Source organism: Athene noctua, chromosome 15 (genome assembly GCF_965140245.1).
Source record: "Athene noctua chromosome 15, bAthNoc1.hap1.1, whole genome shotgun sequence".
Taxonomy (NCBI): Eukaryota; Metazoa; Chordata; class Aves; order Strigiformes; family Strigidae; genus Athene; species Athene noctua.
The window spans coordinates 6,393,022-6,405,289 of NC_134051.1; the positions used below are offsets into that span (position 1 = coordinate 6,393,022).

Sequence of the window (12,268 nt, forward strand, 5' to 3'; positions counted from 1 at the left end):
CCTGCACGGCTTGAAGGCCATTTCAGCAGGCAGCCTGCACCCCATACATCCCGCTTTACCTCCTTCTCCAGCAGCGTGGTCAAGTGTTGCTTCGTCAGCCCCTCGTCCCGGTCCTCGGCATGGGCGAGGTGCAGAGGCGCGATGGGGATCTGCTTCTCCTCCCGCAGCGGGGTGGTCTCCACTTGGTGCCAGCGCTGCTCAATCTCCACGTGGACATTCTGCGGTTTGATGTCTGTCGGGACGGGCAGGATCCGGTCCACCTCCATCCTTAGAGCCTCTTCTGACCCTGCCCCGTCCACAGCATCGATCATCTCGAAGCGTTTGCGCCGCTCCTCTCGCCGCCGGGCCCGCTCCCGCTCCAGCTCTCCCGAGTCAGCCTCGGTGGCACCGGCATCCCTGGAGAAGGCGGCAGAGCCGCTCTTGGAGGCGTCTGCAGCGTTTGCACGTTCCTGGGCCAGGGCTTGCTGGATGGGGCGAAATTCGGCCCAGTCAAAGGTCTTAGAACGTCCTTCTCGCCGGCGCTCCCGGGCACGGCTCCGCTTCTGCTCTGGGTCCAGCTCAGCCTGCTCCGCATCCGGCTTCTCGCTCGGCTTTGGACCAGTCTCAAAGGAAGAGCTTGTTTTGCTTTTCTCTTCTGGCAGGGAGCTGTGAGGACAGAAAGAGGGTGAAGAAAAGCATCAGTGAGTGCTCGAGACGGCCAGGTGCTCCCACGCATGCCTCGAAGAGCCAGGTGGAAAGGGGCTGCTGGAAGCCCAAGCCAATGCCACGTGGGTGCCCGCGGCCCCTCCATCTCCCATCGCCTCTCAGGCACAGGGGACGCCCCTGCCCTTCCCTGGGGTTGTGCTGGTGTGCGAAGCCTTGGTGCAAGCGGCCCTGGCTGCTCCTGGGCACCCCCCGGCCCCCGGAGAGAGCGGCTGATCCCAACCTCGCTCCTTCTTGGCAGCTGCCCCAGGGCCAGCGACCATGACCCAGCAGCAGCCCGTGGCCGATGCAGCGACCCCGAATTGTCCTGCCAGACAGGGAAGAGGCTTCAAAAGCTCCTCCGGCACCCTCCGGCTGGCTCGCCGCCCGCCTCCCTGGCTGCAGGGCTCCATGCACACACGCCGGTCGACGCGGCCAATAGTCACGTGCTTGCGGGGAGGATGCCACCAGTCCCACCAAAGTCAGTTTGGCTTCAGAGCTGTGCGGCGGAGAAGCACAGAGCAGCTCCCAGAGGTCTTGGGTAACAGGGGGAAGGCTTTCCATGAGCTTGGCAAAGTCGGGGTATTAATGGATCGAAAACTTCTCCATGCCACTATCTGCACTGAAGGCACAGACCTTCCCTGGGCAGCCACCCCGGCACGGGGGCTGCACGCTGTATGTGCAGTTGTCAGTGCAGCAAGGAGAGCAAGAGTTATTCAACACACCGTGGAAGTCACTGAAAATGCCGATTTCTCAAGCAAGGAATGATTTTTAGTGCTGAGTTAGAGGGTGGTGAGGGGAGACATACTCGTCAAGCAGGGAAAGTTAACAGGGGAAGGCAATACTGTTTCCAACCTACAGATAATCCATAATGCAGTATTAACTTATTAAATGTAGACATGCCAGCCTTGTAACATGCAGATCAAAATTAAAAAAGAAAATAGCAGTATGCTACGTTTGCAGAGGGAGTGGCAGGTATTTGCTGAACTCTCTTGGCTATCAGGAGCCCCTGAAATGCCTCCTGAGGCACAGCCCTGGTGCTCTGGCTGACTCCAGGCTCTCCCCTCTTCCAGTTCAACCACAGCATCCCCCCGGGCTCCAGCCTCCAGCGCAGCCTCCACAAGCTTTCCAGAAGGGTGCAGTGGGAAGAGCTGGAAAGCAGCTCCCCGGGCCCTTCGCTGCAGGCGAATCACCGCTAAGGGGGCTCTGACCCCCCCGGGACCGCATGCACTAAGCCTGTCAGGACTGGGAGGGAGCAGCAGCAGCACGGCTTCTCCTCCCGCCTTGGTAACACACCCCAGCTCCCGCAGCCAACAACTTCATGTATATGCATACGCCCAAAATAAAGAATGGAGCAGAAGAGATGACTCTGCATGGGTCCGGAGCTAGTATCTTCCGATGCACTTTCATCCACGATCAAACCACAGGCTCAGTAGAGCTGGGTTTCAAGAAACTCTGGCAGTTACAGGCTAAAACCAGCTCGGAGATAATCCCTTCTTCAGTTCTGTCACCTGCAGCTAATAAAATAAACCCAAAAGGCACCACGATGAAACCTCCTTGCTCCTCAACCATTAGAAGATATTGCAAGACTCCAAAGCCAGGCACTAAATCTGGAGTCAGTTAGTGATTACAGCTGCATTTTAAATAAGTAAAGTAGGAATGAGAAGGAGTCTTAAAATGGAGAAGAGTGCTAGGAAGAAAGGGGGTTCCGGGGCCCCTTGGATGTTGTTGAGAGACAGAAATTATGCTGCTCTAAATACCATGGGGAAGAATCCTGGCATTTCTAGAGGTGATATCTCTCACGAGTTCATTTCTCCTCTGCTGCTTTCCAAAGGGCATGGGATGTGTGTCAGGGAGCAGAGGGAAGGCCGCTGGGAACTAAGTTAAGAGACTCAGAAGACTGACCCGAAGTTTCTCGTTTCATCACCCACAAGTGCCCCACGGCTATTAATTCTGCTCAAACGTTTCACATCGCCTCCATCCCAGACAAATTAATTCACATCACATGGGAGGGGGGGTGTCTTTACCTCACAATGGTATTTATAGGTCAAAACAGAAAAAGTGGGGGTTTTTAATACGGGTGGCTGTGGGAGCGGTGCAAGCTGTGAGCCGAGCATGCTGCCGCAGCGTACAAGGAGCACATGAAGGCTGCAGGGAACTGGGGGGGGCACTGGGGGACTCAGCCTCACCGGGGCTGGGAGCTGAACAAGGACCCAGTGCCGAAGTAGCCACCTTTTTTCTTGTGGGTATTTTATATCTGCATGGTCATCATTACCAAAGTGTATTTAGTGTCTCTGGAGACTGCAGGGCACTGCCGAGGGCAGGGAGCAGCGCAGAATCTGCCCCCCCCCATGCCGGGTGCTGACACACGCAGCAATATAAACAGTAATTAGGACCTGAGTAACCGAGAAAATGTGTTTGGCTCGGTGGAGACACGGCAGCAGGTTAATGAGACACGGCAGAAGGCTGCAGGAGTGTGCAGAGTTGGACAGGCCAACATCACTGCCCTCCCAGCACAGCCCAGCATCCGAAAACTTCCCTCTTGCACCCTGGCTGTGCTGTGCAGACGTTTGCCACCTCTCCATCACGAGCCTTTGGCAGTCTGTCCTTCGGCTTTCCAGCAGCCCCGTTCACAAGCCGCTCCCCGGGTGCGGACGTTAACGACGTGCCCGAAGCCAGGTGGGACGGCTGGGATACCCCGCGCCGTGGCAAAGGCCTTTGAGCAGGGGCCCTGCTGCAGGCACAGCGCAGCCCTTCAGCTCACAGCAACAACTTCTCAGCAATGTGACTAACCCACGCCAGACTCTACCCCGTCCAAAACCAGCTCGGTGGAAAACAACAGACGTGCACTTGTAATTCCCTTTTCCCCAGATCAGGATTGAGATCCACGGTCTATTTATGCAGCGTAACAAGTTACTGCCCAACTGGTACCTGCGCTTGGACCCTCTCATGAGGGTCAGCCAAGTCAAACCATTTCATGTGGGCTTGGAGCAGATGCAAAGACAGTGAGCACAGGATTACTGTGCTGCAGTAACCTCTTAGGCTACAAATATATCTGGCAGAGAAGTCCCCTCAAATTTCCTTGGTCTTCATCTTCATATCTAGTCACATCGGAAGATACCAGTGTGGGCAAATCAAGTGTCAAGACCAGGTTGCTTCTTCCCTTCTCTCTGGCTTTTATTTAAAGAAAAAAAAAAAAGGAGGGAAAAAAAAAAAGAAAAGAAAGAAAAATAAATGGAAACTGCAGGACTTCCCATCCGAGGTGCAGAAAAGGAGGAGCATGCAGTGAATCACGAGATATACAAACCACAAAACGTTAATACAGGAGAGAACACAGTTTTCCAACCTGGGCTTCAGCACGGATAGTTTCAAAGAGAAGTTTTTCCTGGGATTGCATGGAAATCAAACATACACAGGAGTGAGGAGAGAGGCGGTTTCCCCGAGACCCCCGCGAGATCCACCAGAGCTCTGGCAGGGCTGGGAAATGGTGGCCAAGTGCCAAGCGGGATGGGGAAGGAGAGGCTGGAACATCTCCAGGTCAACAGCACCGGGTGCAAAGAGCCATTCCACCAACGCGGGGACAAACCTGGCAAAAACCTGCTCGTTGCAGCTACAGTAAGGACAGGAGACGGAGTTAATGGTGTGGCCGTGTCCAGGAAGCCTGTAAGAGGTGGCCCGTAGGAGTGTGGCTGGCGCGGTTAGCTGTGAGGAGGTCAAACACCCTTTACCCGCAGCCGCAAGTGCTCACAGAAGATACTCTGTGAAGCGGGGGGGGGTCCCTTCCTCTGGCACTGACAGCAGGAGGAGACGCAAGCATTACTAACGCGTAAGGGGAATGAGCTGCGGCGGCTATCTGGAAGATCAAAAGAGGAGGGAAGACGATTTGCTGGCCGGAGTTTAAAATATATCAGAGCCAAACAGCTTCTAAACTGAACCCTGGGCTCGTGCTGCCATGACCCGTGGAGGGGATGGGCAGCTCGTGCTGAACAGTAGCCAGAGGAAAGGGGGAACCCAGCACAACTGAATCCAAGTGGTTTCACAATACCTGGTGGGAATCCAGAGAAGCCTTGAGATAGAAACAGTATTTCATATTCCTATGCACAAATTAAAGCCACATTTTCAACCCTCTTTGAAATCTGCAAGTGTAAGAGTAACTCAGCATATCTGCATCCCCACAAAGGGTATCCAAATTAAGCCCAGAGAGAGGGACGTGAGAAAGAGCCGCAGCTTTCAGGAATGGACAGGCTCAGAAAGAGGAAAGACAGGAGATAGGGGAAGAGTTTCTCCTGCACAGCAACTCAGACAACTGCAAAGACTGCTAAACTCCCCTCTTTACCTTGTTACATCAGGAGCAGTTGTGGGGCGAACGTGCTTCATGATGGTCTGGATCCAGTTGCGGCGAATGCCCGACGTCATGGCGGAGAGGGTGAACTCCCCTTCCTTCGTCTAGGGAGAGAGGAGGCTCGGCTCTGAGCAGCTGATTGCACCCACCAGCACCTTCTCACCCCCAATACCACCCTGCACCCAGCCCCGAGAACCCAGCGCTGGGGCATGGCTTGCCAGCCACAGGGAGATCTCACCCAGCCCCTCCACCCCCCAGCAGGCTCACGGTGGGAATTAGCATTTCTCAGCAATCAGGCTGGTTTTGTTGTAGCTGAGAGACTATGGCTGAGACAAAACCTTCCCTTTCCCCCTCCATTTTTTGTGAACCAAAATAATATGCCTCTCAAACCCAAGGCCACAGTTCTCCGGAGCACTGTGGGGGATGCCAGGTGGCCTCTCTTAGGTGTCTGGGGGGGTGTTTCCCTTGCCATGGATGAGCATCCCCAAGCAGCAGCACAGCATGAGCAGCCCCACCAGCCATCTTGCAACCAGACTCCTCCTCCTCCCCATGTTTTCCTTACATGGATCTGGAAGCCATAGTTTCGCTGAACCGGGTACTCAGTAACATCGTAGCACGTGGATAAATCAATTTCTCCATCCAGGTCAGCTGCCTGGAAAGGGAAGAGGTAAAATTAGCCAGAATGTTTTGCAACCCCAAAGTGTGATGGCTCGCAGGGAGGCATGCAGCAGGTCCTCGAAAAGCACAAAGCCCTGAAGAGTGATGCCCCAGGACTTTGGGGAATCATCTGGGGAAACAACCTGCCCAGGGTCAGAGTTTGGGAGCACCTGGGGCTCCCCTGGGTGCAGAACGATGGGCTGAACACTGCTGAGGAAGACACTTACCTCCTCCGCCACTGAATCCCGGTAGTATCGCAGGCTCTGGTCGGTCAGCACAAACCAGTGTTTCTTCCACTAGGAAACAACCAAGATGGGGTAGTTACAGTCCTGCTCTGTCCCCCCAGCGGAGCCCGGGCAGCTTGTCACGGGTCACCGGCAGAGATGCCCCGCAGGGAGACCGCTCCAGCCTCTCCCCTCCCAGCTCAGCACTGGCTTCACCAAGAGGCTCTCGCTTGGGGAAGGGGAGACCCGAACAGGCAGCAATGCAAGGGACATCGCGATGGTTTGCACCACCAGGACCCCAATTTCCCCAGCACTGCCACACCACATTCATGTATCATTTGTGTTCTATCTGCAGTACCTAGAAACTGAGCTGGCCCTTGCTGTATACAAATACGCCTTCTGCATGCTCCCAGTGAGGCACAGCCTTACCCCAGGCAGGTTTCAGTTAACACAGCACTCGCTCCAGCAGCTAATTCCCCCTCCAGCTGCCTACAGATGTGCCTACAGACGTGCCCTCGGCCCCAGGGCCCAACACACCAGCACATACCCGCAGTGGAGCCCGGGCCATGGCACTCACAGCTGTGGGCGAGTCGCCCTTGTTTTCCCTCCATGGGCTGAGTGGGAAGGAAGGAAATCCAGGGAAGGGGTGGTTTGCAAACAGCCAGGGCATCAGTGCCCATCTCTAAGGCTCCAAGAGAGCAGCACATCCCACATCTCTCCAGGAATGGACAGGATGAAAACGGCAGCTGCTGCTTCCTTCAGTGCCAGCTCAGAGGCATTTATTTATTTCTTGGCCTTGCCATTTCCCCAGCACTCAGGAGACCTTATCTGAGCCTCATTACTGACGCCAAAGAGGTTGCTGAGTCGCAAGGGAGATGAGACTAATAAGAGAATGGGAACACGAAACCAGTGCTGCTATCCAAGCTGCCCTGGCTCCCTAGAAACCCATGACACGATATCCAGCTGTGAGGCTCTGAAACCTCCACAGGACAGAGCACCAGCTATTTCTGCTCCAAGACAAACACTGTTCGCACAGGGCTCACACACAAACACTGCTGCCTGGCTCCAGAGTTGTACAAATTCCCTGTCGTTGCTTTGCCCAAGTGTCTACATCTGGTTTCTCCCATCTGGAGCATGGCCCAGCACTGATCTACCCTGCAAGGACACTGGGGCTTCATCAGCGCCGAGAGCCACCCCATGCATGGCCCGCACAGCCGGGACGTCAGAGTGGGTGTCAGCTGCCAGAAACCAGGATTGATGGTGGCACCAAAGCCTGAAGCGAAGGGCAGAGCTTCCCCTGGACTCACCTGCCCGTCCTCATACTGCTTTGTCAACCAGCCCTTCTTGAAGTTCAGCAGGTCAGGCTGCAAGAAAGGAGAGAGGTGATCAGAGGGGAGGGAAGAAGCGTCTGCACCCAGAAGACAACAGCAGTAGCTTGATAAAACACAGTGCAGCAATAAAAGAGACCAGCAACAGTGAAATTCATAGAATCACAGAATAGTTTGGGTTGGAAGGGACCTTTAAAGGTCATCTAGTCCATACTGGATCACTATACCGCGTGGTGGTTAAACGTTTGCTCCCAGGAGGAACAGAAACCTGCTGTATGGTTTATTCAGGCTGTTCTTTTCCTAGCACTTGTCTTGCAATTTCCTACTGCTACACCAGCATTACAGAAGAAGGAGAAGCAAGGAATTAACACAACTGCAGGCAGTTTTGTCCCTCTATTATATATTATGAAGGACAAACTATGTGCTATTGATGCAAGGCTGAGGGGCTCAAAATAACACTGAGGTCCCAAGGCTGGAAATACAGGGAATCCCAGCACCGCACCACCCAGATGACACCTGCTCTATCCCCCGCAGTGGGTGCATCACGATGCTGAAGCTCTGAGAAAAGCAACCAAGACAGCGTGGGATAACTCCCGCCAGCCCTTCCTCCCAGCCCTACCCGCATGCAGGGAAGGATGTGGTGGAAATGCTTTCACTCCCTCGAGGCTGAGCTCCTCCAGCTGCTCATGTGCTGTGGAGCGGAGGAGGAAAGGACAGCAGTGTGTGAAATGCAGCTGTAGCGTCTGAAACGGGCTACAGCAAGGGAAGCAATGGAAAACTGGGCTCTGGAAGCCTGTTCAACCAAACCGATGCTGTGGGGTGGCACGTCCCACATTTGAGTGTTCCCACAGTGGTGGGAAGCCAGAGCCAGAGCCACTCCACAAAAACACAGGGGAAAGTAAATGCCACCTTGCCCTTCCCAGATCCCTAGAGAATCAGAGGAGGGAGAGGAATGCCAGACTGAGCAGCTCTGGCTGTGATGTGGCTGCAGGCAACAAACCCTCCGAGCCCCAGCAGGACCTGCTGACGAGGCAGCAATAAGCCACGAACAAACTACAGAGAAAATGGCATTTGCAATGACTACCTCCATCGCTGAAGTTGGCTATGAGAGTTGGGCATCCTAATCTCAGCCCTAATTTACCCCGAGAGAGCAATACCACCACATGCCTGCTTCTCCTCTGCTGATGTGCAGGTGGGATCGTGCTTCCAGGATCTGGGTCCTGTTTAGTCTCTTTCTGGTACAACAGGAGAGCATCAAGCAAAGGATCTACATTTTGGATCAAAAATAACCAGCTCCCAACCATGTGGTTTGCAGGGAAGGAAAACAGGACTGCAAGTGTTGCAGTTGCTCTGGGCTTGTTATTATTATCTGGGAAGAAGCACAGGGCAAGAATCTTCTGCAAAACTAGATAAATCTCTCCTTAGCAGCATCCATACTACATTTCTTAGTTTCCTTAAAATTTAAGGAAAGGTGTAGAAGCAGTCAGAGAGGAAAGATGCTGCTAAACAGCATATGCACGTTTCTGAATGGGCAGCAGCGAGACACTATGGAAGCAGCCAGAGGGGGAAGGTTTCTCCTGCAGGTCCTGCGCCTCCACAGAAACCCCTCCACTCTCCTCCAAGTGCTCGGGCAGGCAGGAGAGCACAGGCTTTGCCCGAAGCTGCAAAGCTGCTGAAGCATGAAAAGTCTGGCACCAGCTGCCACTGAAGGGTGTAAACATTAGAAACCAAAACCAGACGAAGCACTTGATGGAAGAGATACCAATGCAGTGCAAGCCATGGCTCTGCTGCAACTCTCCAAGCCCAACGAGGGATAAACTCTCCCTCGGCTTTTATCCTGAAGGATAACTGATCTCATCTGACACAATGAACATGATGGGCAGGGGAGAGTCTTGCAATCACGGTTGCAAGCTAGCAGATGTGCTGCTTTTTCTTATGTTGCTACTTTTATAGCAGGAGTGGCACAATAGAGGCGTATTTAATGCAAGGAAAAGGTTTTCTTCCCACTGGCTGCATGATTTTCTTGCATTCACTACACAATGTGCATCACCACTTTATGTGCATTTCTTGCACCTTTTTATTAAGGACAAGAATTTAAAAATCACTCTTGTGGCTGTACAAGTCTACATGAAAAGCTACTACAGAAATGCTAAGCTATTGCCTTTTCCTGAGATATCCTTCATCAGAAGCTGTCCATCCATGAAAAATGCAGCTTGTATTTACAGTGGCTCTGTAATCTTTTTGAAAGATTAGCAAGTATGTTTATTTTGCTCCTACAGAAGGGTGGTGAGTGAGAGGAAAGCATTTTGTGTTTGTTCTGTACTGTTTGCCTCCAGGTCTGGTGAGCATTTGAAATATGCAAAGGGAGGAAAGCTCAGGCGGGCAGGTTCAGTCCTTCCTCGCAGCCTTCGTCCCGCTCACACCCACTTGCGACTGCATAAACATCAAGGAAGCAGCATTAGGAAACTAGGCCGTGTGTCACCTCTCCTTAACATGTCAGGCGTGAAGTGTGAAGCCAAGTCACCTAAACCTGCTCCGAATCCGAGTGTATCCTACATCCTACATGCTGGCTACGAGGAAAGCAGCAGACAGCCCAGTTTCTATTGGACCTGCCCAGGAAAGGCCTCTCACATCCTCCCCCAAGGCAGAGGACACGGCCCTGCTGGCTCACCGTCATAGAGGACTCCGTGGACCTCCTGTCCAGTGACTTTGCCCGGCGATGCGGGGACAGAGGAGACGCAGACACATCCAGGATGGAGCTCACAGCTGCACCTTCACATGTGAAGTCCTGTGTGAACAGCATTAGCCCAGATCAGCGCAGGAACTAGGCCAGCGAGTCCCACTCTCTTGGCTCATGGCATAAAAATCCACATATTTAAGGGGCATCTCGGGCTCAGAACAAGTGTCATTTCACTGGCAATACATTTTTTTTGTCCTCTCAGGCATTAATTTGTTCTCAATATATCTAAGCATATCTGGGACTCTCAAGACTGCTCTTTCTCTTGTTATTTCACTCCATCCTGACGTGTCCTGCCATGCCAGATCTGGTATCCCTCTTTCTATTTTGGAGGAAGCAAAAAAGACAGCCTGATTTTCCACTCTGACCTGCAGCTGGGCCAAGGGAGCAGAGCAGCAAGCAGCAAACCTGCACAGACTGAGCACACACAGCAGTTTGGCTCCTGCATGAGCCTGTCTGCGACTCCAAATCCCCTGCTCCACCCAGGGACAAACCCTATAGCTGAACACTCTAGCCTGGGCTGTCGGACCCGGGGTGACAAACTCCAAACCCCACCACGAGACCTCAGCTCAGCAGCTCACCCGTTTACGCGGGAAAACCCTCTTCTCGCTCCTGCCCTGCCGCGTCTCACTGGAAAGAGCAGCACCAGCCGACACGTTCGTTTCCATGTGCTCCGCATTCTCAATATCTAATGCCTCAAATTTTTCGATGACCTGGGATCGCCTGCAAAACACAGAGAAAGGGGAAACCAGAGCCGGTTTAAACACAAGAACAGCAACTGCGCTGAGCTGTACAATCCCACAAATGTAACGCTGCAGAATTGCTCGACCCAGTGTTCGTGCACACCTGGCTTTTGGTCCCTGTTTCTCTGCAAGCTCTAGCGTGCAGAAATCCAGGGCAAAACGCCCCGATCTGACATGTATCATTTTACCCACAGCCAAAGCGGGGAAAAACCTCACGCTACCCAGCTCCACAAAACTCTTTAAACATCTAGAAAACCCTTGCAAAACTAGAAATAACTTTTTACTTGTAAATTTTACAGCCCTTTGAGAAACAGGGATTATTGAGCAGCTTTGGGTTAAGCTTTGTCTTTACTCTCTAGCACTGCAGCTACTGATGGCCCCCCCCGGACACCGATCAGACATATCAGACCAAGCTGGGGTGCAGAGGTGGCTTCATGTCACCCTGCGTGTTCACCCTGTAAATACTCAGCCCCACACGGGTAACATCCACAGGACTGCACTGAGTGAGGAGTGCCTGTAGGTACCTCCAGACAAGCGGTCTGGCTCGCAGGGTGCACCAGCTGAAGAGGCACAAGGGAATGAGGAGCACCCTGTGCAGGCATGGCAGGGCATCCCCTGCAAAACCCTCCTCTCAAACTGGTCTGCAAATCTGGCATGGACAGCAGGGAGCACAACTTGGGCTCTCAGACACTGCCTTGGTGGCCCATCACACCGTGGCACACACGTCTCTGAGGATGGAGGAGAACTATGAAGAAATGTGGGTGGAGCAGGAGCCAACCCCAGACCAAACCCAAATGGGATGCTCCTAAGAATGAGCAAACAACAGGCCTTTGCAGGTGGAATTAAAAGGGCCGTTTCAGCATAAAAAGCTGCTTGCTGACCCACAGGAGAGGAAATACTGGAATTTTCAAAGGACCTGCTGGTGTCAAAGTTTGCATGCCCAAGGGTTTTGGGCAAGTAGCAACCTCAGGTCTTTAATCACAACCCGGGAATGTGAAGCAATAACCCACCACCACCACACATGCCAGCTGAGCTCCAGGCTGTGAGGTTTAAAACTCAATTTTGAACCTCCCCAGAATGCTCAGTCCAGGTGGGTTCTTGACACAAAATTTGGATCCACGTCTGCCACATCTAAACTCGGGACTGCTTGCTCTGCGTGAACCTCTAACGTGCATGAAAATCACAATGGCAACCACATGAGTGGAAACAGGTTATCTAAAAATATCCATTTTTAACACTTTCCATAAAAAGAAACAACAGGTTAAGGACTCAAAAAACATGAGATGTTCAGTTTTCAACCAACATTTGCACCAAGTTCCATAAATGAGACGAACAGTCTGAGCACATCACATCCCCCAGCTAACCGGGAGCCCACCCCACTGCTGCTCAGAGCCAGGCTGCCAGGATTGGGAGCTGAAGCCCACAACCAAAGAGGAAGGGACAAAATTGGTGGGGAATACTTTGCTTTGTAAATTCAAACACCTTGGATGCTTTTATGGGACACCCGTTCAGCCCCTGCTGCCTCCCAGTTTGCAGACTGGGAGCGGGCAGATCCT

At 52.9% G+C, this 12,268-nt stretch overlaps 1 protein-coding gene across 6 annotated transcripts in view; it reads right to left on the minus strand.

Annotated features, from left to right (window-relative positions):
- Positions 1-12,268, minus strand: part of MPRIP (myosin phosphatase Rho interacting protein) — an 87,380-nt gene that overhangs the window by 26,649 nt on the left and 48,463 nt on the right. For 3 of the 6 annotated variants that reach the window (XM_074918923.1, XM_074918925.1, XM_074918924.1), the window contains exons 8-15: positions 10,551-10,692; positions 9,904-10,020; positions 7,212-7,268; positions 5,908-5,976; positions 5,586-5,675; positions 5,018-5,127; positions 4,028-4,066; positions 60-645 (exon numbers count right to left, since the gene is read on the minus strand). In XM_074918923.1, the coding sequence (XP_074775024.1) occupies positions 60-645; positions 4,028-4,066; positions 5,018-5,127; positions 5,586-5,675; positions 5,908-5,976; positions 7,212-7,268; positions 9,904-10,020; positions 10,551-10,692 (1,210 nt within the window). The remainder of the gene's footprint in view (positions 1-59; positions 646-4,027; positions 4,067-5,017; positions 5,128-5,585; positions 5,676-5,907; positions 5,977-7,211; positions 7,269-9,903; positions 10,021-10,550; positions 10,693-12,268) is intronic. The other 3 variants (XM_074918926.1, XM_074918927.1, XM_074918922.1) reach the window with 1 other exon arrangement.